The sequence below is a fragment of the Telopea speciosissima genome, chromosome 2 (genome assembly GCF_018873765.1).
Source record: "Telopea speciosissima isolate NSW1024214 ecotype Mountain lineage chromosome 2, Tspe_v1, whole genome shotgun sequence".
Classification (NCBI taxonomy): Eukaryota; Viridiplantae; Streptophyta; class Magnoliopsida; order Proteales; family Proteaceae; genus Telopea; species Telopea speciosissima.
Window position 1 is genome coordinate 63,491,337 of NC_057917.1, and position 27,993 is coordinate 63,519,329.

At 39.6% G+C, this 27,993-nt stretch overlaps 1 protein-coding gene across 2 annotated transcripts; it reads left to right on the plus strand.

Moving 5' to 3' along the window:
- Positions 1–35: 35 nt before the first annotated feature.
- On the plus strand, positions 36–27,987 carry LOC122651841. Of its 2 annotated transcripts, none has more exons than XM_043845394.1 (9): positions 36–3,348; positions 3,467–3,668; positions 3,752–3,823; positions 3,940–4,092; positions 4,197–4,360; positions 4,503–4,650; positions 26,401–26,523; positions 26,631–26,718; positions 27,378–27,987. In XM_043845394.1, exons 1-9 carry the CDS (start codon positions 242–244, stop codon positions 27,578–27,580), a joined length of 4,260 nt encoding a protein of 1,419 aa, XP_043701329.1. In that variant the 5' UTR covers positions 36–241; the 3' UTR covers positions 27,581–27,987. The 2 variants fall into 2 exon arrangements, with proteins under 2 accessions (XP_043701329.1, XP_043701330.1); XM_043845395.1 differs by having other exon boundaries at positions 40–3,347; positions 3,475–3,668.
- Positions 27,988–27,993: the final 6 nt, after the last annotated feature.

Here is a 27,993-nt window from a genome sequence, read left to right on the forward strand (position 1 = left end):
GGTATACTATACTTAACACTTTCTTCTTCCACTCTGCTCTTTCATTTCTTGTTCTTTATTGCGTTTTCCCATTTGGGCATCGTTTATTTTCGTTTTACGTAAGTAGGGTCTATTGAGGGGTACTAAGTAATGGCTGCTATGTTATTCGTGCAGCTCGAACGTGCAAAATCCCAAACCCTAGGTTCGATTGTCCATTGATTAATATCGTCTTCGTTTCAATCTCTGGCATCCTCTTTTTTGAATGGCGATTGATCAGAACTCAATACTCAAAGATCTCCGGCCTCTGAATGTTGCTCGTACGATTCCCGAAGAGCATCGCATTGCCGCTGCTGTCTCTGGGAGGAACGTGGAGGGGTTTTTCCCATCGAATCCGATTCGTGATGGGAGCAGCCCTAGGTCGAGACAGGCTTACTATCCTGCGGCGACGGTTTCTGATGCTGGATTTGTAGGATTAGGGTTTGGGAATCCTGCAATGGCTTGGTTGCATCGCACACCACCTGCTGGTACTGCTCCTTCTGGGTACACTGACATACCTCATTCTGGAAACCGGATTTGGGGCAATGCGGCCGATCAGGCCATCGATGAGGGTGGCGACGATTTGTCTTCGGCGAAAAAAATCAAGCTTTTGTGCAGTTTTGGAGGAAAGATTCTCCCCAGGCCCAGTGACGGGACCCTGAGGTATGTTGGAGGGCAGACTCGGATTATTGGACTAAGGAGTGATATCAGTTTCAATGACCTGGTGCAGAAGATGGTGGAGACCTCTGGGCAGCCTGTGGTCGTCAAGTATCAACTCCCTGATGAGGATCTTGATGCCCTTGTATCGGTTTCCTGTCAGGAGGATCTTCAGAACATGATGGAAGAGTATGAGAAGCTGGTGGAGAGCTCTTCGGATGGTTCAGCCAAGCTTCGGGTGTTCTTGTTCTCAGCTTCTGAGCTTGACTCATCTGAGCTTGTTCAGTTTGGTGATCTACCAGATACTGGGCAGAAGTATGTCGATGCTGTCAATGGAATTCCGGAGATTGTGGGCGGTGGGATCACAAGGAAGGAGAGTGCAGCGTCAACCCAGAACTCAGACAGCCTTTTGAGTGGTGGTGATGGCGTTGATAGCTCAGGTCCCGGTCTAGGTGGTGGCGGGCCATCCTCTCCCACTGTGTCAGCATCTCCTAGAGTTACTACTGCTGCTCATGATGCTACCACTAGATTTTTCTATGTGGGTCCCAACCCTGTAAGGTATACAGATGCTCAAGCCATGTCAATAGGTGCTCCACCGGCGGTATTGGCTACTCTGCCGCAGATTTCTTCTTCTCGACCGGAGCTTGAGATAGAGAGGACATTGCCTGCAGTGGTTCAACCACAGCCACAATTGGGTTTTGAAATGCATCAGCCAACTACAATGGAGTTTCCACCGGCTTCAGCTTACATGCAGGCTTATGTAGATCCCCACCTTTCTTCCCAAATTGGGTATGCAAATCCTCAGCTGATAGGTATTCCACCAGGGTCCATGTACAGGCTTGCTGATAACATGCAACAGCTGCCTCATCAGTTTGTACCTGCAGTACACATGACAAAGGCTGCCCCATCTCCTCATGTGGGCATTAAACCGATTGGAGTTCAGGCTGTTCAGCAATTCATGCAGCCTCAACAAGTCCGGATGGATCCAGATACCGAAGAGAATGCATATGGGCAAAGGGTAGTTCAGCCTCCTAGTGACCAGAACTTCAGAGGTTATCAAACCCATTCAACCCGTCCCCAGGTCCCTGTGGCAGCTCAGACAGGAGGATATGGTTGGCATCAGGTGCAGCCACCAGAGCATGCAGTCTCCTATGAAGTTTGGGTACCGCAGCAACAGGGAATAATTTCGGATAAAATTCAGAGACTGGAGGACTGTTATATGTGTCAAAAAGCTTTACCTCATGCACATTCTGATACTTTGGTACAGGACCAGAGAGAGAGCAGTGCGAGTAGCGTTTCTGACACAAATTTGGCTTTCCATAGTCTCAATGCAGAGGATAATATGAGAGCCCGACTTGCAAACAGAGTAGCAGTGGCTGGAGCTTTGGTGGATGGGTCAGTTGAACCCCAAGGAAGTGGGACTCTCCCCAGGGTCGTCGTGGGTCAAGTGGATCCTGAGGTTACAGTCCCTCAGTTTGGGGTGCTTGGGTTTTCACCGAATGTAGAAGGGCAACATGACAATGACAGAGTCCTCTTGCAGAAAGTAGACAGTCGTGGTCATCCAAGGATGTTTCCCACAGGTGTGATGGGGGTGCCAGGGGATGCAGAGTCTTACAGTGCATTCATGGGCAATATCCCTCAGGGCCGGCAAGAAGACGGTCTGCAGCAGCCCTCTGTGCCATTCCAATACCCGGTTAAACAGGAGGCTTTCATGAACAGACCCGTTAGTAATGATAACCCTCCTGTGAGAGTTGTACCTTTCCAAACTTCTGAACCCTTGGTTCATGAGTTTTCAACAGAGTACTCTGGTAACCTTCCTGGCTTTGTTCAGAAAGATGTCTTGGACTCTTCCACTTCATATGACCATCTTAGAACAATCGATGGAAGGATGGAAGCACTCCAAATAAATTCACCTGAGAATTCTGGTAGTAATGAGCAATGTAGGTCACCTGTCAATAGACCTAAGAAGGATGAGACTTTGGAGAACAGACCACAAATTGCAGGGAAGGAAATGTTTCACGCCAATTCCTTTATCAAGCCTGGGATCGCCCCCGATGGAAATCACCTAAAGCCAATTGAGACTGTAGAGGCTTCCTCTACTGAGATTGGTCATGTTCTACCTGTAGAGTGCAATCAATTAGCTCAACCTCCTGTTTTGGGAAACTCAGGACAGTATCTGCATCTACAGATGGGACATCCATTCATAGTTCCTGATGAAGTATGTCATGGTAAAGCAGCATTTTCAGGAGTTGATTCATCCTACGCTCCTGATAGGGTATCACAACCATTTGGTGAATGGAATGATGCAATATTGTATTCGAGGATGGTTCCTAATGATGCTGTCTCCTTTGCCGTTGCTGCAACTAGTAATGTACCATCTTCTGTACCTCTGCAGTCTGCGGTGATTGCAAATAACTGGAATCCTGCCCCATCAAACTCGCTTTTCAGCAGTCGAGATCCTTGGAATTTGCGACATGACTCCCATTTCCTACCTCCGAGGTCTAACAAGGTTCCAATGAGCAAGGAACCTTTTGTTACAAGGGACTTATTAGGGGAGAATCGTTTAGGTAATAATGGGGAATCTAGTGCAAAAATGCGATTGGAAGGAGTTCTCAGCCAGTCATCAGGCAATCTTAACAAAGATTTAAGTTCAGAAAACCTTTGTCATGTGAAAGGTTAGATGTTTGTTGAAAACGGATTTTATAATCAGATATTATAGTAAGAATTTATTTAGCTTTATTTTGAGGCTGTTCTACAAATATTTGTTCTACGAATATTCATTCTCTGTCCTCCATCTCATAGGTGCTGCAGAGGAACAGATCAAGCAAGATCTTCAGGCTGTTGCGGAAGGTGTGGCGGCTTCTGTTCTTCAGTCATCTTTGCCTTCTAATCCTGACTCACCCATTCATGAGAATAATGAGCTCCAAACTGAAGCCACTATAGGCAGAGAAGTTCATGATTGTGGTTCTGAAGCATATAGTATAGCCAAAGTCGAGGTGCATTAAGCTGCCTGGTGTTTATTTTATTTCTTTTCATTGTCTTACAGTGAACTTACTAGTCCAATGGAACTGCAATTCAGGATATGAAGACCAAACTATCAGATAAGACTAGTGCTGTTTTACCTATTTCAGGTGGCATTGGTCGCTTGCAGGTTGGAGATTTGATTTGATAATATTTTTTCTTTGGATTTGTTTGTTGCTTATCTTGCTTATTAATTTAGATTTATCTCTTTTTTTTTTGGGGGGGGGGGGTTATGATGTGTGGCAGATTATTAAAAATAGCGATCTTGAAGAGTTGCGGGAGCTGGGTTCTGGAACTTTTGGTACTGTTTATCATGGAAAATGGAGGGGTACTGATGTTGCAATAAAACGGATCAATGATAGGTGCTTTGCTGGAAAACCATCGGAGCAAGAGCGCATGGTATGTTTCTGTCTTACCTGCACAGTTGAATATCTGTGACGTTATTGTCATTGGTCATGTTTTATGCTCATTTTGTCTCCAAACTTTGTTTTCTATATATTCAGAGAGATGACTTTTGGAATGAGGCAATCAAGCTAGCTGACTTGCACCATCCTAATGTGGTAGCTTTTTATGGTGTTGTGCTGGATGGCCCTGGGGGTTCTGTGGCTACAGTAACAGAATACATGGTCAATGGATCGCTTAGAACTGCTTTACAAAAGAATGACAAGTAATGATTTTTTTGCTATCCTATTTATTGATTTTTTATATTGAATATTTTTTCTGTTTATAAATATCTGATGTGACTTTGGCATGCACTTTTAAGGGTGGAAGTCTTATATCGAAGGAAATTTGATCTTGACTATTATCAGGATACTCGATAAGCGGAAGCGTCTTTTGATTGCGATGGATGTGGCATTTGGAATGGAATACTTGCATCAGAAGAAAATAGTACACTTTGACTTAAAAAGTGACAACCTACTTGTCAATCTTAGAGATCCTCACCGGCCAATTTGCAAGGTAAGTTGAGGGGTTGAGATTCTATGGTTTCTTGGTGCCAACTACTTTATGGTAGCTTGGATAACTTGTTCTACTGCATTTACTTCCATGTAGTACTACTCTGTAGGCACATCATGTTTAGTGAGCATGCTTTGTTAACATTTTCAGATTTTGTGTCCTGACGAAGAGATCAACAATTCTCCATGAATTGAATGAGATGGAAAGAAATAGATAGGAGGCTAACATTACCAGGCTGATAGATATTAGAATTGTAGTACAATAACGTCGTAGTAGGTCTATTTTTATGCCTTGTAAACTGCTGACAGATGAACTGACTGGCCCTTAGGGCTAGGAGAGTGAGTTTTTGCTAGTTGAAGCGTGTTGTAGACGAACATTCTATTGTGGTGCTAAATTGTAGTGGAATGAAGTCAATATTTCCGTAAAAATGATAGTAATTCTAATTTTGGCTGTTTATTCTATAGAACTGAGACTCTATGTAGATCGAAATATGAAGAGAAAAAAGGCCAAAACACTGTTCACATGAACAGTGTCACAGCTCATATTTGCCTTGTGTGGGGACTGGGGATGCTTTTTGGAAGATCTTGCTGGCCCATCAACTGGAGAGATTCTATCCTATTGCTGCGATTGTTTAGTTTCTATTTTCAGTTTTAGAAAGTATATTTTATTTCATTGCAATAGAATCTTAGGTAGCTTCTAATTTCAGTTGTTACTATTTTTGTTTTCTTCTCTAAAATAGGAGTTTCTTTTGATGTATGATAACTAGATTTTATAGGAAGTTTCTATTTTGGTTGTAAGCTACTTGGTAGCAAACACTTTCTATTTTGGCTGAATCTATATAATGTAATGCCCTTAGAGGCCTCCAATAGTTTAAAAATCAATGAAAATTGCAGTTGCTTGCTTGAGATATGAGAGAGTGGCGGAGGACCGGTAGGCGAGAAGGGAAATCCTGAGAAGAAATCAGAGTTGCGGGGAGAGGAACACACAAGAAGAGAAAGGAGGGGGGAAGAAGGAGATCACACAAGACACAGCCACAGGGGCACTTCAAACTATAACTATTCCATTCTATTCAATCTGTTCTCACGTTGGTTAGGATGCAAGTATTTAAAGGGGAAAAACAAAGACAAAAACCAAAGACTCAACGATTCCTAGTTGGACTCTAAAACTGAAACTGAAATAACTTGCTATCTATCTACTACATATCCTACCCAAATTAAAAGATTTCATAATACTTTTCCAAATAAAATAAACTTCCTAAAATCCCACTAGACCAAGACTCAAACTGGACCCGGTTCATCACCAGCTGGATACCCAACTGGGTTTGGGTCGGTCCAAGGTAGTGCATCTACATCAGAGAGATCCTTGTTTCAACAGCTGAGATAGCAGTGGGTGAGAGACCCAAGGCTGAGATAGCCTACCCCCTCCTATACCTATCCCCTTTCTAACTTTTCCCTTCTTCTTCCCCTACAATCCTTTGTTACTATTTTTATTTTGGGGAAAGTTTTCATACACGGTCCTGTAAACCGTGTATGTGAGAGGGTGGGAGTTTCAAGGCATTAATGGGTGGGAATTTATGACTTTTCCAACTCTTTGTGAGAGACCCTTTCACATACACGGCTTGTATGAAAATTTTCCCCTTTTATTTTTTTTGCAACAATCACATTTCTGAGGAGTTCCATTATTATTGCTGGCTGACCTGTTCTGCTAGTTATTGCTACTGCAACTTTGTGAGTTTATACCTCACAAAGCCTTCTTTTATCCTATTTTGGGACATTGTTGGAAGTTCAAAAGCCTTCTTAACCTACTGTTTATAAAACTAGTGTTTGGTTATCTAAAAATGATTGTAATTCTGAAACCAGTACCAGTGTTTGATGTCACTGTGTTCTTGCTTGGGGCTAGGTAGTGATATAGTCTTACATTATTTGGCATGACAGCCTATCACCTCTCGGGTTGATTTTAATACAAGATGAAATCAGAAGTTCCTTTGCTGGGCAGGGGGATCTATTCTTCTTCGGTTCTTCCTTGATTGGTTGGATTCTCTAGAGGAATATTTTGACTGGTACAACCCAACAAAGGAGCGGAAGCTTAAGTTTGTTTACTCCTAATTGACTGGTCATGCTAGACAATGATGGAAACTCCATGAAGAGAAACCCAGAGTTAGATGTGAACCTAGGACTTGGGAAGAGATGAAGTACGAGTTGGAGAACAAGTACCTACTGGAACATATTTGAAGAAAACTTTCCCTTTGACAAGATTACTCCCAAAAGGTACTTACACTTGAAGAGAGCATGAAGCAACTAATGGATGAAGTGGCCTCTCTTGAGCAAACCTTTAAAGCTACCTTTGGTGTCCACCGCCCTCCACCTCCAATGGATGCTGCCGTGGCAATCGTTGAAGTTTTGAAGATGGAAGAGCAACAAGAGAAGAAACCTTCCATTAGTGAACCAGAACATGAAATTGAGGTTAATGTTGAAGACGTTCCAGAAATTTCAGTCGTCAAGGAAGAGTCAGTTCTTGATGTTTCGAATATTGAGGCTTACATTGAAGATTTTGAAGCAAGCAAAGTTGAGGCAGAGGACGATGTGGAACTTGGCACTACAGTTGACAAGGTGGATGAAGAAACCATTGAGGAGACTGTGAATGAAAAGGAAGAACTTAAAGAGCTCGAGTTTGAAGCAAAGAAGCTTGAAGACAAATTCTTGGACGACCCCATGGACACAACTGATGATGTGGAAGTTGAACATGTGGAATTTGTTATTTCACCAAAGTACTTTGAAGAACGAACTCCACAACTTTTGCATTTCATTCGTATCGTATCTTCAAAGCACTACATGATTTCTGCTATGGATTGAAGACAGACGTGCACAACACGAGATCAGCCCTACACTTATCAAAATTCAAGGTCGAATTTCTTTTAAGTGGAGGAGAGTTGATGTAGATCGAAATATGAAGAAAAAAGACCAAAACACTGTTCACGTGAACATTGTCACAGCCCATATTTGCCTTGTGTGGGGATGCTTTTTAGACGATATTGTGGGCCCATCAAGTGGAGAAAGATTCTATCCTAACGCTGCTATAGTGTAGTTTCTATTTCAGTTTTAGAAAGTATATTTTATTTCATTATAGTAGAATCTTAGGTAGCTTCTAATTTCAGTTGTTTCTATTTTGTTTTCTTCTCTAAAATAGGAGTTTCTATTTTGATGTATGACAGCTAGATTTTATAGGAAGCTTCTATTTTGGTTGTATGCTACTTGGTGCAAACACTTTTATTTTGGGCTCAACCCTTGACTCTATATGTAATGTAATGCTCTTAGAGGCCTCCAACAGTTCAAAAATCAATGAAAATCGCAGTTGCTTGCTTGAGATCTGAGAGAGATCTTTGTTCAACAGCTGAGATTATAGTTATCAAGGCGTCGCCTAGGCGGACGCCTTGGTCTGCCTTTTTGGTGTTGCTTCGATTTTGGACCCTCTCCAACGCCGTGGTCGTCTTTCCGCCTTGATAACTATGGCTGAGATAGCTGTGGGTGAGAGACCCAAGGCTGAGATAGCCTACCCCCTCCTATCCCCTATCTAACTTTTCCTGTCTTCTTCCCCTTCAATCCTTTGTTTATTGTTCTGCAACAATCACGTTTCTGAGGAGATCCATCATTACTGCCGGCTGACCTGTTCTGCGAGTTATTGCTGCTATAACTTTGTGAGTCTATATCTCACAAAGCCTTCTTTTATCCTATTTTGGGATATTGTTGGAAGTTCAAAAGCCTTCTTAACCTACTGTTTATAAACTAGAGTTTGGTTTTCTATTAGTGATTGTAATTCTGAAACTAGTACCAGTGTTTGATGTGTCTGTGATCCTGCTTGGGGCTAGGTAGTGATACTTTCTTAGATTAGACTCATAGCAAAAGCTATACAATCATAGTTGTCACGGCATCTAGGTGACCCAAGTCGTTGGAGGGGGCCCAAACGCAAGGCGACCTAGGCAACCAAGGCGAAAAAGCATCACCTTGACAATGTTCTTATCTTATGGGAGATGTTGTAGGCTGTGAATAAAGATCAAATCTATTATTCTGTGATGACCTTGCTGAACTTGCAATTATGACTTTCGTATTCTAAATGTTACCGATGAGGCTATTCTGTTGTTTTTTTTTTTTTTTTTGGTTTTAAGGTGAACAGGACGAGTTGTGAGATTCAAAGTCATATGGAGGCGAAGTAGAAAATCAGGAGGGACAAAATAAATGTCCAATGATGTTATAAAACCAGCATCCCTTATATCCAGGGCTCTGTTTCCCTTTCTTGCGGTCGTTTTACCCCTGGTGCACATGATGCTGAGGTTATCTTTTGTTGTTGAGAGAGATTTTATTTATTTCATTTTGTCAGATCCGAAGTCCGAGCTAATAAATGGTTTTGATTATTCCAGAACCATTATTGGGTTCGATAAGGGGATCCAATTTCTCTCATTATTCACGATTAAAGTAGATGCCAAAGTGGTTTCCATGCACGGTTGTAATCCCAAACTTCATTTGAGGTGGCTCAACAAAAATTTGTTGGCTGTTATCATTTCTATTGAAGGGAATTGAAGATGATGATTAATTTCCTTAAAAGGCATGTGATTTGAAAAGTTATTGATGTTGAGAGGTAAATAGAACAGAGTGGGGATGCTTGGTGTTAAAAATAGGGTTCAGTAAAATTGGGAGGGATTATGTCGAGGATGTTTCATGGGTTAAGCAACATTTATAGCTTCTGAAGGTGGCAGGTTGGCCTTCGTATAACCATAGTATAATTAATTCTGGGTCCAGTTTGCCAGTCATTGGGAAGGGAACTTGTAAATGGGTATGCTCCTTGGGTTGGGGCTTACTTCGGTTAAACCAACCCATTCTTCTAGTCTATTACTTTTCGGTTTACTATCCCCCAATGAAGGATGATCAGTAGGATCAAGTGGATTGGAAGGACCTTGTTTTGGAATTGTAGAAGTCAAAATGATTATCTTATAATACGGAGGATCATTGGGAGTCAAGTGAAGTGGTTTTGGTATTCGAAGAGAGGAGAGAGATTTGCTCTTCTCGGGAAATTTGTTATGGAGACTCCCTTGCAAACCTCTCAGTATATAGTGTCAATAGTGTAACTAAAGCAATTCAGTGGAAGGTGTTAGTGATAGATTGGGGTGCAGATTGGCTAGCTCAGTTATAAAATTGATGAATATTGGAATAGGGTTGAGCCGTCTGATGTAAGTTCAAATTTGAGTGAGGATTTCTTATGTGCTGCCCCTAGTTACATCCCAGGTGATAGATAGGATGGTCAGTCTAATAAAGAACCTGGAAGCAAAACGTTTCATATTTGAGAGGTCTAAAGCAATTACCTTTAATGAGGACTTGTTACTCCTACTTCTGGGGGAAAGTGGGGGGGGGGGGGGGTGATGCGATAACACTTCCTTGAACCGACCGTAAAATGGAGTTGACCTGGACGAACTGGGTCCAAATTTAGTTTTGTTCCAGTAGGGTAGGGGTTTATTATTTAGGGACAGTTTCCTAGATCTTCTAGATCAAAACAATAATTACAAAACAAGTAGGTTTACAAAGAAATAGATGTAAAACAAAGTCAACCCTACTTGTTTTGTAATTTATTTTCTTATCTAGTAGATCTAGGCAATTTTCCCTATTATTTAGGGTTAATCTTGTAATCTTTATTTTTATGGAAGGTAGAATATGTAAGAGATTGGTTTCCTTGTTTTAGTGTTAGTTTTCTGATTGAGTTCTATCTCTGTTTTAGAAAGTAATTAGGAGTTTTACCTTTATGTTTTAGTGTTAGTTTTCTAATTGAGTTCCATCTCTGTAATACAAAGTAATTAGGAGTTTTACCTTTATGTATACATGTTGTAACCATGTAGTAATCAGAGAATGTAATGAATGCTGAGTTTCAGTTTGAGTGGGCCTGCATGGCCTGTACAGCTTGTTGGCTCTTGTTCCCTTCTCTCTCTCCATGGTATGATCCCTTTCTTCATCTTCCCTATTCTACGATACTTTGTTTTTCAAGCTATTTTCAGCCCTCTCGTTTTTATTTTAATTGCTGCTAGTGAGATCTATTTGGTTTGGAACTTAGCCTACAAACGTGTGCTGCTGTTTCTTGTTGAATCCCATCACCACAATGGGATATGCCTCACTTTTTCATGCTAGTCAGTAGCCTGCTTTGTTTCTGGGTGACCTAAAATCCACCAACCTAGTTGGATCAATTTCCCTTGATTCTTCCTCTTTCCCTCTAAGAACTTGGGAGTTAAATCCTTACCTTAGGCCGACCTACACCCTAGAGTTTTATCGCAAACAAACTCTTCTCCTTTGAGTTATTAACTTGAGATTATACCTGGTTCCTGAACTACTGTCAAGTCCTGTTTCAACAAGTTTTTATTCATCTTCAAGTGGTTGAATCCAAATCATGTTTGTTGGGATTGAAAGGACTGTGGGTTAGCAATCTATGCTCCCACCTTGAAAATAGCTGAAACGAAGGAGTTCACTTACCTGGAACAAAAAAAAAATTCTTTGTTGGTTTGCTGTGATTGTGATGTTGAAGGTGTCTCCTTATGTTATTATAGATAATGAGTACTTCATGAATTTACAATAAGGCCCTTAATTCTCAAACTTGTATTTGTGTTATCAGTATCCTTAAATTAACTTCTACAATTTCCCTCCCTCTTTTGAAATAATTCTTTTTATTGTCCCACATTTTGTGACCTTACTCTCAAGGGCTTGATTTGCCTAAAAAATTATAGAATTGTCATTATTTATTTCATTTGAACCGTTTATCTCCTGGGTGGGCCTATAGCAACCCAAATTCAGGGTTTTAGGACCCGTGGTCACATTATTAAGTATTAGAGCTAACCTGGTCACGGATACCTATGTTTTCAAGACCAGAGTATTTTTTTTGCCCAAATGTAAGAACTGCTGTTTTATTAACTGATGAAGGGCGAAGTGAAAATTTCGTTTTGTAGTCCGTGGTGTAGATGTTGTCTGATATAAATGAGATCATCATTTTGAAGGTGATGTCTTTGTCGAATTTTTGATTTCTCAATACTTTGATGGTGCTTGTTGTCAATTGTTTGATTCCTCCAAATGTATCATTAAAGTTGGTCAGTAATGGTTGGAAGCGATAAAGGGTGTAGTTGATCGCGATCAAAATTTCTGTATCCTAAATCCCCCTCATTTACGATAAATGATTTTATTCGAGGGCTGCTTGACGAAGTATGTTCAAAGCCTAAAGACACCAACAATCCAATGACAAGAAGAATAGCCTGTATCGGCAAAGGAAGACGAGAAGATTATGGGTCATGACGTGGATACAACTCTACCTATTGAACCCCCTTGTGAAGAACATGAGGTTGTGGGTGAAGCGACAAAAGATCTACTGCAACGATGGGTGTTTTAGATATTAAGTTTGTTATTCCCCTTATATTTCAAGATGAGGATGCGCCATCAGTGCTTCATCTTCTGAACCTGGTTTGAGAAAATAGTGTGGAGCATGAGACATTCTTCCCAGCTTTCCTATTTTTGTACTTCTACAAAACTTGAGGACAAGTTTTTCTCAACTTTGGGGGAATTGATGCAGCAATGCTTCCATTGGACTGACACAAACCCGTTTGGTAATAATGTGACCACGGGCCCTAAAACTCTGATTATGGTCACTATGGGCCCACCCAGATGGTAAATGGTTCAGGAAAAAGATAATGGCAATTTGTAATTTTGGAGAGGAATCAAGCCCTTAAGAGTAAGGTGTGGGACTGTATCAGGAATTATTTCAAAAGAGAGAGGCAACTTTGAAAGTTAACTTAAGGATAGTGATAAAACAGAAACAAGTTTGAGAGTTGTGACAATATCAAAATAAGAGAACCAATAAAAAAGAGAGGTGATTAAGAAGAGAAAGGAGAGTTCAACAACCGATAGCAGCCTCCCACTTTCCAATCTTATTTATAGAAAGAAACATAGTACACAGGCAGCTTTCCTATTCAGACTAGGAAAGAGCAAAAGAAAGAAAACTAAACTAACAAACTCCTAGTACAAGTGTACAACTAGGAAAACAGAACGAAGGAGAAAAGCAAAATCCATGATAGACATAATCATTCCCACGATTTAACACTCCCCGTCAAGCTGGACTGCTGGAGCATACAAATCACCCATGCCCAGCTTGGAACAACCCTTCTGGAATGCAGGACCGAACAAAGACTTAGTGAACAAGTCACCAAGCTGATCAGCAGAGGCGATGAATGGAGTAACTAGTAGTTTCTTCATGATTGCATCCCGCACAAAATGACAGTCAACTTCATTGTGTTTGGTTCTTTCACGGAACACTGAATTGCTATTAATATAGATTACAACATGATTATCATAGAACATCTTCATAGGAGAGGTAATTGGAAGTTCCAACTCTTAGAGTAATGACTTCCATCACATAAGTTCAGTGGCAGTATGAGCCATAGCTCTATACTCAGCTTTGGCTCTGGACCTAGCCACAATTGTTTGCTTCTTGCTGCACCAAGTGACTAGGTTACCTCCAACAAATATCCAATGGTTGATCTTCTATCACTGGCAGAACCATCCCAGTTAGCATCAGAGAACCCTATCGAATCAACTCTCTGACGAAATTTATAAATACGCCCTTTTCTTGGAGGCTGGAGCCCCTTTCAGATATCTTATGATGCAACATGCTACCTTCGAATGAGCTTTCTTGGGTGATTGCATAAATTGAATGACGACACCAACTCAACAACGACAAAGGATATGCCTGGCCTAGTAACAATCAAATAAATAAGCTTACCCACTGGTTTCTTGTACTGATGCTTATCCTCAAGATCTTCGCCATCATCAGTCTCAAGCTTCTGGTAAGGGTCCATAGGAGTGTCAACATGTTTGGAAGCAAGCATACCTGTTTCAGATAAAAGATCTAATACGTTCTTGCTCTGTGACATACTGATTCCTTTCTTACTGCGTAGGACCTCAATTCCAAGGAAGTACCTGAGAGGACGTAAGTCCTTCATCTGAAAATGCTGTTGCAGATATGATTTTACTACTGCAATCCCTGATCCATCATTCCTAGAGATAATTATATCATCCACATGAACAACCATCACCACAACTTTGGAATTCTTGCATCGTACAAATATAGAATGATCAGAATAACAATGGGAAAAGGCACGACGAGTAACAATAGTGCTTAATTTGTCAAACCAAGCTCTAGGGGATTGCTTCAACCCATTGATAGCCTTATGTAACTTGCACACTTTGGTAGAATTCTCCCCCTGAGCAACATGTAAAATTCTTCCTATAGGCTACCATAGAGGAAGGCATTATTAATATCCATCTGATAGAGGGGCCAGTCCAAATTGACTGCCAGAGATATGAGAACACGAATAGAATTCAGACGGGCAACAGGAGAAAACATCTCAAAATAATCAACACCATTTAAGTGTGTACCCTTTTCCAACAAGCATGGACTTGAGATGTTCAAAAGTACCATCAAGATTGCACTTGATGGTGTACACCCAACAACACTTGACAAGGTCTTTACTGAGAGGTAAATTCACTAGTATCCATGTTCCCCTTGACACTAAGGCCTCCATTTTCGTGTCTATAGCTACCTTCCAACTAGGGTGAGATAAAGCCTCACGGTGATGGTGAGGAACATAATTAGTGGATAGGAAAAAAGCAAAATTATGGAACTGAGAAGGAAGATGGGAAATAGACACATAATTCTCAATAGTATAAGCAGTCAAAGACTTGTGAGTACAGGTACATTTACCTTAGCGAATAGCAACGGGAAGATCAGTAGTGACCACAAAACTAGGAGCAAATTGTATGGCATGTGGAACAGGGACCACAGAGCCAAGATCCGATTGCATGGCAGGTGGAGCCGGGGCCGAACTAGTAGGGGGCGCAATCTTCTCGTGCCGCTGATAACTTATAATGGTTTAGTAGGAGAGAAATCCAAAGGAATAAGTGCAGGAATAGGAGGACTGGCTGAACCTGCAGGAGAAGGTAGAGTAGAAGCAGGAGAAGAATAATAGGATGTGTTCTTGAAAATGTGACATCAGCACTAATGTATTGTTTATGAGAAACAAGATCATAGCACTTATAATCCTATTGAGTTCTAGAATAACCAAGAAAAATACATTTAACAGCACGAGGAGACAATTTATCAACATGAGGGGATAAGATTTGATCAAAACAAACACAACCAAACACCCTTGAGGAAGAGAAAAAGGACAACCAGTAGGATAAAACATAGAAAAGGGGGATTGGTTTCCTAAAACAGAAGAGGGCATCCTATTTATGGGAAAACAAGCAGCAAGAATGGTGTCACACAAAAAATGTTTGGGAACCTGCATGTGTATCCTAAGAGATCGAACTTCTAATAAGTGTCAATTCTTGCGTTCAGCCACCCCATTTTGTTGAGGTGTATAGGAATAGTTAGTCTAATGAATCATACCATTACCTAAACAAAATTGAGAAATCTCAGTTTGAACATATTCAAGAGCATTATCAGATCTGAAAATGTTGATAGAAATATCAAACAAAGTTTTTATTTCATGGTAAAAATTCTTAAATACAGTAATAAATTCAGGCAGATCTTTCAATAAATAAACCCAAGTTGATCAGGAGTAATCATCAACAAAAGTAACAAAGTATAAAAACCAAATCTGTTCCAGACTCGACATGGTACCAAAATATCCGAATGAACTAAATGAAATAAAGATGGACTCCTAGACACACTCCTAGAGGGAAAAGACGATATGTGATGTTTTCCCAGTTCATAGGCTTCACACTCGAGACGGGTATCTGGGAACCATGAGCTGTAGCTTGGATAAGGATAGATGGCCTAGACGATGATGCTACTGAAGACGAGATGTACCACCAGTAATTGTAGCAGCCGCAATAGAAGGTTTCGTGTCGTCCAGATAATATAGATCGGCCTACTCAACCCCACCACCAATCTTTCTCCTTGTTTGAAAGTCCTGAAAAACACGGTAAGAAGGATAAATTAACAGAATAGTTAAGAGCTTTAGTAAGTTTGCTAACAGATTAGAGACTTAATGGTAAACGAGGAACATGGAGAACAAATGACTGTGTCATGGAGGCAGTGGTTGAAAAGGTGATGCAGAATGATCACCAAATAGGGCTTATTTCTTTAGAAATAGGCCTAGAGTTGGGTTATATATATGTTGGGCCTTTGTTCCCAAGGGTTTTTTATGTATTAGGCCACTTTAAGGAGCCTAAACTAGGGGTATATAGGTTGCATATGGGATTAGCCCAATACTTAGTTTGTTTTCCTGTTTTTAGATTGAACCGGTTTAGAATTGGTTGCATCCAATTGGTTCAATTGGTCTAATTTAAGTGAAGTGTTCCTATTGGTTAATAGGTCCTTATATCCTATTGGCTAATATGGAATCTTCTTTTAAATTAGTTTTTTTAAGTTAGATATCTTTAACTTAAGTTAGTAGGGTTAAATAGGTCTTTTACTGTTTTAAATTAGTTAAGTTAGATTAAATCTCTTCCTTCCATGATTTTTGAAGGAAAAGACTTTAAATTGTACTAGGACTTGGCATAAAGCCATCTTATTAATATAGTAAATCGTGGAGGGCTTCCCCACATTGAAATTTGAATTAAAAGACTGTTTTCTGCTGCTGGCCGACTGTTGCTGCTGTTCTGCTCCTTTGAGTGTGCATCCTTGTGGATTTCAAGGTGGAAAGGGTGGGTGGATTCCTGCGACTCCTTACGCCGTGACGGCTGGGAGGATCTCTCTCTGAAGGTGGCTTCATCCTTCATCATTCAAACTGCTGCCGGTGGATTCTAGTGATGAGTTTGAACTTTAAATTCTGTTTTTTCTATTCATTCTCCTTCCCAATCAATTCCCTCTTTATTTTCTGTTTTAATTTCATAAACCCTAGTGTTCTAAATTCTGTCCAGCCATAGTCTATCACCCAAATCCCTTCAAACTTCAGATACAGCATCACTACAGTAACCCCTCCACTCGATCTTGACTGCTGCCCCCATCCCTAGTTCAAAACCCTAGAATCCCCTCATCCCCCCATAAACCTAAAAACCCTAAAATTCCAGAATCAGTACTTCTAACCATCAAAACCCTCCCATATTGGGATCGAACCTTCCCCTCCTTGTTTGGTAAACTCGAACCCAAGCCCAGCCTTCACAGCCCACTCATAACCCTAGTTTTGGTAATTTTTCTTAATTTCTAAAACCCAAAACCCTAACCCTAAATCTGCAGAATTATAAAACCTAATCAATCTTATTTTTTTTATATCAAAATAATTCCATAGGCCTGCTGATCATTACCATATATTACTTTCATCCATAACCCTAGCCTAAACCCTAAATTTGCCCTAAACAGCCCTAAACAGCCCAATCAAAGCAGCAACCCTTTCTTAATCCTATTGCTTGGCCTCTAATAGGATCTTTATCCTATTGTGAGCTACATTAAACGGTACCATGATTGTCACATGTGTAGAGGAGCCATCAGCAAGGATGACTGGAGAGGACTGTCAAAGTTCAGCAATAGAGGAGAATAAATCAGCCTTACCAATCATGCGAGAGGAAGCGCTGGAATCAATGATCCACGAAGTAGTAGTAGTAAATAGGGCGGAGTTACCTGTGTGAGCTAGGGTGGTTGTGGAAGTATTAGTAGATGCATCAAGTTATTGCAGACGCTTGAGGATCTGATTATAATCATCTCGAGGAACAGTCACAATGGAAGAAGCTCCAGATGCAGATAAAATGTCGCCAATAGGTTCTCGCTTAGTGTTATCAGTCATAGCAGTGTTGACCAATTCATTGGCCCATTCAGATCGGCCTTGCTTAGCCCAACAGGTATCAACAGTATGATTTTGCTTACCATAATAGGAGCAAGGTCGATAATTTTTATAGGACTGTCCACCTGTGCGACAACCACCAGTTCCAAGACCACGACCTCGTCCAAAGAAGGATGGACCACAACCTCTACCGGCAGTAAAGGCTGACCTTCCTTTAGATATGGTGAAGCTTCAATTTTAGTGAAGGTATTTTCTCACAGGCCAGAAGCTGGCTTTTGATAGACTGATAGTCAGGGTTCAGACCAGCAAGGAACTTGGCAACATGAAATTCTGCACGCTGCAGCTTTAACTGCTCAAATCAGTAGTAAATGGTTGGTGCACCAGAAGTTCTTCAATAATGCCCTTGTAACTGCTGAAATATTCATTCAAGTACTTATCACCCTGCTTACAATTGAATAACTTCTCATGCAACTTATAAGTTCGAGAAATATTTTTTCTAGAGAGAAACTTCCCTTCAAATCATTCAACACTCCTTTTGTAGTATTATGAAACATGACATTAGCAACAATGGCAGGGTCAATACTGTTCCACAACCATATTTTGAGTGTGAAATTCTCACACATCCAGTCTTCATAAGCTGTGGGAGAAGTAGGATCTTTAGAATCAACAGAAGGGGGATCATTAGTGAGATATTTCATCTTCCCCTTAGCATGTATGTAAACAAGAACTGCCTGAGACCATATTTTGAGTGTGAAATTCTCACGCATCCAGTCTTCATATGCTGTAGGAGAAGTAGGATCTTTAGAATCAACAGAAGGGGGATCATTAGTGAGATATTTCATCTTCCCCTTAGCATGTATCTAAACAAGAACTGCCTGAGACCACAACGTATAATTAGATACACCATTCAACTTGATATTGGTGATCTGTATGTGGACATTGTCCACAGGAGCCTTAGCTTTTGCCATTATACAGGCTGGTAGTATAGGAATTAGAGATAGCATTCACCGAGTAGTCCACAGTCAGTGGAATAGTATAAACCTTGATTTAGTTGAAGAAATCAGAAGTAGCAGAATAATGATGCTCAATCAAACAGTCCAACCAATGGTAGAGTCACAATTGATAGGCAGCAGCAGTTTATGTTGATGATAACCAGTAGCCGATAGAGTCAACACCCAGATTTGGGTGAATTCAAATCTCAGAACAATAGTAGGTCTGATCGAAGGAGAGCCTGATGCAGGAGAATAAAAAGGCGTATCCAGTCCACGAGGTTCCCGCTACTGCAGGGTCTGGGGAGGGGCATATGTGTAAGTTCCCAAAATCTCAACCAAAGCAAATGGTTAGATTAAAATCAATGGCAAGAAAGTGTGATCTGAAGATAGCCCTAAAAACAGAGATCTGCAGGTCACTTGGAGAAGGCAGATTGCAGAACATCAGACCGTTAAAAACTTCTGAAAATTGGATCGAGTCTACCTTAGATATAGGCCAAATAATCCTCAAATTATGAGAGGCATCAAATGGCTCATAAGAAAGTTCAGATCTCATGAACTCCAGAATAGTCAACCACAGGCTTCATAAACTTGAAAAAATGTCTTCAAAAAACCATAGTCTTCATAACCAGCAGTTTATAAAAAGAAGAGTGCCCTAGTTTAATTCATATTTATCAATAACTAGGGAAACTTGTAGCAGATAGGTACATATGGTAGCTGCAACCAAGGATTGAGAGTTGTTTGAGAGAGAACTATCAAACCCGGATTTGAAAAGGGTGATTTATTGGTGTATTGCTCTGATACCATGTGACAATATCAGAATAAGAGAACCAGTAGACAAGAGAAGAGAAGAGATTGAGGAAGAAGAGAAGGAGGCTGCTAGAGAGTTTAACAACCGATAGCAGCCTTAATGTAGTTCTAGATAGGGTAAAGCCCTACTAGAAGCCAATTAAACCAGGACCAATAACAAGAAACAAAGGGGCTGCTGGTTCTACAGTTTCAGTAGGACAGAATTGCAGTTTTAGGTCAAATCTAGGGCTTAGGTTAGGATAATGGAAGGGGGGCTTAGGGGGTATGGCTAGGCAGGTTTATAGGACAATAATAATGTAGGTATTATAGAGTTTTAAGTGTTTTGAAAATTCTGTAAAACTGGACAGCAAGATCTAGGGTTTAATGGAGTTAGGGTTTATGGGATTCAAACAAAACATAAAGGGGATCAATTGGGGGAAAGGATTAGAGGGTTAGAAGAAGAAATTGGGTGTCAAACTTACTGGAGATTCCACTGGCAGCAGCTTGAACAGATGTGAAGGATAGAACCACCTTCGAATTGAAGAAGATCCTCCCAGCCGTCACGGCGTAAGGAGTCAACCGGATTCCACCAGTCCCTTTCCACCTTGATAGAACCACAAGGATGCACACTCAACAGAGCAGGGCAGCAGCAAACAAAAAGCTTTTCATTAATCAAATTCGTGTTCAATGCTGGCCTCCCTTACAAACTTATATAGAAGACTCAAAAATAGACTTAGACACTAAAAAGGAATGACCTAACCTTATCCCTAACCTATTAGGCAACTTAAACTAACTAGGAAACTCAAATAGACTCAAAATAGAGTCCTAATGACTTAAAACAACTTAAACTACTTAGAATAAAGAAGATTCCCTAGTAGCCAATAGGATATAAGAACCTCTTAGCCAATAGGATCACTTCACTTAAATTAGACCAATTGAACCAATTTAAACCGGTTCAATTAAAAACACAAAATAAAAACTAAGTATTGGGCTAATCCCGTATGCAACCTATATACCCCTATTTCAGGCCCACTAAAGTGGCCTAATACATAGAAAACCCTTGGGAACAAAGGCCCAACATATATATATCCCAACCCTACACTTATTCCCAATGAAACAAGCCTTATTTGATGATGAATCTGCATCAAGCCTCCTCCTTTTCAATCTTACTTATAGAAAGAAACGTACTACACAGGCAGCTTTCCTATTCAGACTAGGAAAGAGCAAAAGAAAGAAAACTAAACTAACAAACTCCTAGTACAACTAGGAAAGCAGAATAAATCAGAAAAGCATAATGGTTTACATAATCATACCTAGTCCCTATATCGTGGTTTACATAATCATACCATCGGTTTAACAAGAGTTAAAGGGTTTTATTGTAAGTTCATAAATTACTCATTATATATTATAACATAAAGAGTTGCTTTCAACCCCACGGTTTCAGCAAACCAGCTGAGATTATAATTCTATTTCATTTAGATGAACTCCTTCAATTCAGCCCTTTTCAAGGTGGGGTTTCAGGTGTAGGTTGCTAACCCACAACCCTATCAATCCCAGCAAACATTATCTGGATTTAGCCACTTGAAGATGAATAGAAACTTACTGAAACAGGTCCTGGCGGTAGTTTAGGAACCAGGTCTGATCTCAAGTTAAAAACTCACAACAGAAGGGTTGGTTTGGGATAGAACTCTAGGGTTTAAATTGCCCTAGGGTAGGTAATGTAGTACTGAATGTGAATGATCAAAACAATAGCCAAACAAGATCTTTCACAGAGAATAAAATTTAGATTTAAGAGAAATCAAATTAAACAAAATCAGATGGACAAACAAGGCTGAAACTGAGATCTAGCTTACCAAACAGCATAGGGAAGGTTTGCTGAAACTCTGAAGCTAATCAGATGGCCAGATCAGCAAATACTCCAAGTCCTAGTAGCACTAGGACTAGGGGTAAAACAGTAAAATAACTAATGAAATTAGGTTTTGAAGGTGAAGATAGGTTGCTGATTTCAGATATGAAATTAACCTATAATCAGTAGGTAATTAGGTTTATGAAATCAGAATCAGAATTCAGATGTAAAACACGGTTTAACAAGGTAAAGGGCAAAATAGAGATTTCACTCCAGCAGCCAATTTGCTGGTCAGAATTGAGTGAGACTTCAATCGAGTTCTTAAGTTAGGGTTCTTAAGATTCAATCCAGATTTCAGCCAAATCCAACGGCTGGTTTGCTTAATCTCAAAAAAAGTGCTACGCATGATCTTCTAGAAAGTAGGGTTCAAGTTGCAGGAAAATAGAAGAATACTTGTTAACGGATGAAGAAGATGATGGAATAATAAGAACAATGGAAAATAACACCTGAGCTTCACACTACAAAGTGGTTCAGTTGGATCAAACACCAACCTACCTTGATCGCAAACAAGGGGTTCCTTGATCAAACACAAGGGATCTTCAATGGAGAAGAGAGAAGCAAATGCAACAACTTTATTTATCAAATTCGTGTACAATTGTGGGCCCCTTTACAACCTTGTACATAAAACTCATAAATGAACTCAAACACTAAAAAGGAAAGGCCTAACCCAATCCTTAACCATAGTTGTCAAGGCGTCGCCTAGGCATCCAAGTGGATTTTGTGGGGTCTAGGCGACTGTCGCCTTTGTGGTATTGAACCCGGTTTGGCCCTTATTTATGCCAAATATCATTTAAGTAACTGTTTTTATTTACTTAAGTTATTATTCATAAATAAGCAAATACCCCCCTATTTGAATCCAATAAAAATATCTAAAAAATCAAATTTCAAAAGGATAAAAAGTCAACCCTCCAGTTAGAGAACAAAAACTGGATTTTCGGCGGTAGGTGAAATTTTCAACTTTCTAATGCTGGGGTTTTTCTCAAATCTGAAAATTCCATAAATCTTAATATGGTAAACATTGCTAAAAACCAAAAGAGCAGTAAAATATTAATTTTATGATATCTAAAAAATATTTTCTTGAAGAGCAATTACGATAGCATTCGCACATACCAAATAAGGTTTGACCGGAACATAACTCCTATATAAATCAGAAATAAACAATCTTGGATTTGTTGGAAAGCTGGTTTTGTGCTCTACCTAATTCCAAAAAATCATGTAAAAATAAAATCATTTGACTAGTCAAACTTCTTAGAGAACAAGAAAATTTCTCTAAATCGAGAGCAGTTTAATTACTTATAGATAAGCTCATATTTTCTAAGAACAATATAAACCAAATGTGAGACTAGGTATACCAGGACAATGACCAATTCCAAGAAAAGTATAAACCAAATGTATGTTTTGATTGTTTCAAACTTCCAATAGCTTGCTTCTTCAGTTCTGCTGTCTTGTAATTCTTTGTTGATTTTTGATGCCTTGATGTGGCTTAATATTGGTTTTTATGACTTGATGTGGCTTAATGTTGATTTTTGATGACTTGATGTGGCGTAATGTTGATTTTTGATGACTTGATGTTGCGTAATGTTGATTTTTGAGGATATAAGGTATATATTGTAGCATACTAAATAATGTTAGAAAGTAGTGAATTCCCTATTACAATTGGGTTACATCAAGGATCAGCTCTAAGCCCCTATTTGTTTGCACTCATAATGGATGATTTAACCAGGCACATCCAAGATGAGGTCCCTTGGTGTATGCTTTTCACTGATGATATTATTTTGATAGATGAGACAATGGAAGGGATTAATGCAAAGCTGGAGTTATGGAGATCAAACTTTGAATCACGAGGCTTTAAGCTAAGCAGAACAAAGACAGAGTATATTCGATTAAAAAAAAAATTGAATATAATTTATACGGTTCCTTATTCGGTTTGAAAATAGGTAATTCGGTTCGGTTTAACAGTTTTACGCATGAAACAGAACTGAGCCTAGAAAAGATTCCAGCTTTGGAAACCAAAACCGAACCGATTTACTTCGGTTCGTTTTAAACGGTTGGTTTCGGTTCTAAATTGACACCCTTAGTAGGGGTGTCAATCGGCCGGTTTGGGCCGTTTTGGTGCGACAATGGGTGAGTCCAAAGCCAATCCAATAAGGTTGCACCGGTTCGGTTTCGGTCTGGTATTGGGTTTGGTTTGGTTTGACATGTACATATAAATATGGGAAAAATTGTATATCGGTTTCTTATTGAGTTATTTGGGTTTGGTTCCGGTCTGGTTTTCTAAGGTCGGTTTGTTGTGGTCCAGTTTGGGTTCGATTCGCAATATTCGATATGCTTCATTTTTTGTTTTGGTTCAGGTTAGGGGTTTGACACCCCTACCCTAGGGTAAGGATATAACTCCCAAGTTCTTAAAGGGAAAGAAGAATAATCAAGGGAAATCGATCCAACTGGTTGGTGGCTGTTAGGTCGTGCAGAAACAGAGCAGACGAGTGAGTGGCATGAAAACAATGAGGTATATCCCACTGTGGTGATGGGATTCAACAAGAAACAACAACGCATGTTTGTAGGCTAAGTTACAGACTAAGCAGATCTCACTAGCAGCAGTTAAAATTAAATCGAGAGGTCTGAAAATAGCTTGGAAAATAGAGTATCGCAAATTAGGGAAGAAGAAGAATATAAGGAATGAAGAAGAAAGGGATTGTACCAGAGAGAGACGACAAGCTTCCCAGGCCTTGCAGGTATACTCAAAACGAAAACTAAAGCAAGAATTTTGCCTCCTTCCCCAATTGATGAGGACATATTAGCACATTTCTCCAAAAAATTATGAGGAAGTGGAAGATTGTTAAAAATTATTAAGGAAGCGGCCCTTAATAGTGGATTGACTGTAACAGGGAGACTAGGGAATTGGGAATTAGGAGAACAAAATTGCTGTCAAGAAGAAACAAAAGAATGAGGGAAGGAATGAACTTTTGAAAAAATCACACAAATGTAGCAGGCCCTACTTCTTGTTGATAGAGTGAGTGCCTAATTTTTATTTTACTCAAAGGAAGGAATGTGGAGGTGGAGGACTGTGTTCTTTTGAATCTTACTATAACTTTGTCTGTAATGAAGCATTGGAAACCAGTTACAGAGCTTGCATAGGAAAGAGTTTGTTCCCTCCAAAGTGTTTGCATTTGCTTAGGTTATAGAATTAAAGAAGCTATTTCCTTAACAGTTCAAATCTAGAGTTTGCATGCTAGCTTTTAGATGTTATCTGTGTGGCAAGGCTGAGAAGTCACCCAACACATGTATTTGGAAATTGAGTTGGCTGTAGTATTATGGTCTTACTATTTGGGTATGTTTGGCTGTGGCTGGTCTCCCACTCTGCAGTGAAGCAAATGTTTCCTCAATGGTCTGATTTCAATCATCTGTTAGACCTGGACTTTTATGGTCTATGATGCCCTGTTCTGTTTGGTGGGTTAATGGACTGAGAGGAACAGGAGGGTATTTGAAGATGATGAGGGCTGTGTGTTGACTACATTAGAATTCTGACCTGTGTTTGCTTTTTTTTTTTGGATAGATTACTTGTATTTGCTGTTTCCAACATTAATTAAATATTTTGGTTGCTGATTAAAAAAAAATTATGAAGGGGATAGAACAAATGATGAAATTTCTTGAATATGATAGTGGACTATAAGCCCAAAAGCAGTTGCCTCTCTTGAGCAATTAGTCCGGGGCTAGAAAAGAAAGGAAGAGAAAGGAGGCGAAGTAGAAGGAAGGATAGCTAAAACTTTTCTGCTGAGAGTGGAGTTGCAGCCCTGTGGCCTGTCCTTTCTAAAATTTGTTTCCCTGCACTTGTTAAGGAGGCTTAATCTCTGTGGAATGGGTATGAAACTGTAAGAGATAGGGAGGTCATATACTGTGTCAGCATATGGCTGTTTCTTCCCTCATATGATGAGGTGGTTGAGAACTATCCCCAACCTAGTCCTCGCTTTGTGTTCAAGCTAATGTAACATCATTGCTTTGTGGTATTGTTTGTCCATGCATTAAGTTTTGGTTGTCAAACATAACTTCCCTCAAGCATTGCTGGTGTGAAATTGAATAGAAATAATGGATTCATTTTGCCATCTACAATTTCACTGTCGAAGAAACCCTTCAGTCATTTTAAATGCATCACTGATTTGGATCAAGTAGGGTCGCATCTAAAATCCAGTTCGACAGTTATTTTTCTTCTTGGTGTTTTGCTTGAAGTAGGCAAATCTTGAATTGGAGTGCTCATAACAGGAGTGTGTTCAGTAAAAAAAAGTTGGAGTCCTTGGTTACTTATAGTCAACCCTATTAATTCTTTGAGATTGCTTGGAGTTCTGTTTTCACATTCCATGCAAAATTGGTAATGAGAACTAGTTGATGTTTGGTAGGAAAGTGAGGAGATATGATCACATTGTTGGTGGAAGTATGCGGACCAAAATAGAGATGAGTATGAATTAGGTAGCATCAGGGGAAACATGGCCTTTCTTTTGTAGTGTTTGTGCAGATCCTCCACATGGATTCAATAATCTGGTTCTTAGTGATTCGGATCTACTGCAGTAGATTTCAATTAGTGGGTTTCCAATCAGGGTATATAGCAGACCTGTTTTGGCCTCCACACTGTTGATACTATTCTCTCGTCTGTCCTTTTAAATGCAGTTTGTTTTAAGATCTAGTTTGTGGGATTAGATTTTTAAATTATATTTGGTGGAAAAAAATGTTCCAATTCATATTCCCTCCTCTGCAAGGTCGATCCATTTTTGAGTATGTTTTATTGTTGATTTGACTTGTTCTTCCGCTAGAACCCATTTCTAGAGATTTTAGAAATGTGGAAGAACCAGTTAGTCTGAAAAGTTATTAAATAATTCTATCTTTTCCTCACCTTTCTGATTTGAGTGTTTGATCTCTTAATTGGACCGGTCTATGTTATTCTTCGAGGTCGTTACTTTGCATTGTTGCTTGCTTTCCACTTGGGAAGTGCGTTGGACCTTGTCGACTACTATTGTTATTCCTGCCTTGTAGAAGGACAATAACCATGGGGAGATTTCCATATTGTTCATTACTTGTCTAGAATAGGACAACTGGTTATCTTCACCACAAAGTAACAGATGATTTTGTTTCCTTCTAGAATCAGATGCTAATTCCTTGACCAAAGATCTAATCTTTTCTTTTTTCAGCATACCCATGTGCATTATGCACCATTTAAGAAATTTGGTGTGCCATTTAAATTTTTAAATATTATTGTATCCTTACACTCTGTTTTGATGCAGGTTGGTGATTTGGGCCTGTCAAAAGTGAAATGTCAGACTCTAATTTCTGGTGGTGTGCGGGGAACACTACCATGGATGGCTCCAGAGCTTCTGAATGACGGCAGCAGCCTGGTCTCTGAGAAGGTTTTTGTGCCCTTCTTTTTTGAGTTGGCAATTGATGCACCATGCTCTCTGACCTGAACATTTTGGATATCTTCCATCACTCTTGATATTTGCGGGTGTGGTTTCAGGTTGATGTATTTTCGTTTGGCATCGTCTTGTGGGAGCTTCTTACAGGAGAAGAACCGTATGCAGACTTGCACTATGGGGCTATCATAGGTAAATTTCTTAGTAGAATCACCATACAAATCCGTTTGGTAAGAAGGGAAGGGAAGGGAAATTGATTCAAGGGAAAAAGATTGCTACACTGCCCTTGTACAGATTCCTTGATACCTTACTCACATAACAAGCAGAGGGGTCCACTCTGACATTCTCTCTCCTAATATGATCATGTGGGTCTCATACTCATATGTGGACCCCATAAGGATGATACCATTTTCCAACCCCTCATTGGCTGAGTGTGTAGATTTCTTCTTACACTCCCTTGTAGGAAACCCTCCCCTTTGATTTAAAAAGGAAAATCTTTACCAAAAAAAAGCAGAAGATTTAAAAAGGAAAATGAGATGTTCGGTAATCATGATTGTGTAACCTATTTAAAACTCATCGTATTTAATAAATATATTTTTAAATACTCTTCGTATTTAATAATTATATGTTTAGACACAGTCTATTTTTTTTTTCAAATAAAAGGATTTAGTTACAAAGTAAAGAAAATTTTTAATGTTTTAGAGTTAGTTACACAATCATGTTAGATAATAGTTACAAACTTTTCAATTTTAGTATTGATTTGGTTTCATTTCCCTTCCCTTTATTTCCCTTGCAACCAAATGGAGCCAAAGTTTTGGACTTTGATTGTTGTCCTTTAAATGAAAAAACAGGTGGCATTGTTAGTAACACATTGCGGCCACTGGTACCTGAATCTTGTGATCCTGAGTGGAGATCACTGATGGAGAGATGTTGGTCATCTGAGCCATCAGAGAGGCCAAGCTTCACAGAGATTGCGAACGAGCTACGTGCTATAGCACCAAAGCTTTCTCTAAAGGGACAAGCCCATCATCAACAGCAGCAAGCTCAAAAATGATCTTGGGCTTAACATGTCCATCTTTTGCATATTTCCTTTGGCCACAGGACTAAGTATCATCTACTTGGCAAAAATCTAACAGCAAAGATGGAATCTACGTATTGAATATATCCTTCGGATCTTTGTTCTGAATGCTGACTATGTTGGGTATTCTGAGAAATTATTATAGCTTTGTTCAAAAAAATATTGTATTTGTTCTTTTCCTTTGAATTTTTCTGCCTTTTCCCACAGAAGTGTTTGAAAGAAGTAAGCTAGAGTTCTTTAGGGCCAGGTTCACTGATGTCTTGGTGGTGTAAAATAAATAGTGTTTGGCCGATTTTGGTTTGTGACTGTAAAAAAAAGAGAACAAAAATTCCTGACTGTTATAGTAAAGATACCTTCATTTTTAATGGTTCTGCTCTTGACCTGCATAC

Bases quoted from the DNA above. Each gene is read 5' to 3' on its own strand.
- LOC122651841 (XM_043845394.1), top strand. From the start codon at position 242: ATGGCGATTGATCAGAACTCAATACTCAAAGATCTCCGGCCTCTGAAT. The intron at 3,669-3,751 runs GTGCATTAAGCT...ACTGCAATTCAG, and splicing joins ATAGTATAGCCAAAGTCGAG to GATATGAAGACCAAACTATC. The intron at 26,524-26,630 runs GTTTTTGTGCCC...GTGTGGTTTCAG, and splicing joins GCAGCCTGGTCTCTGAGAAG to GTTGATGTATTTTCGTTTGG.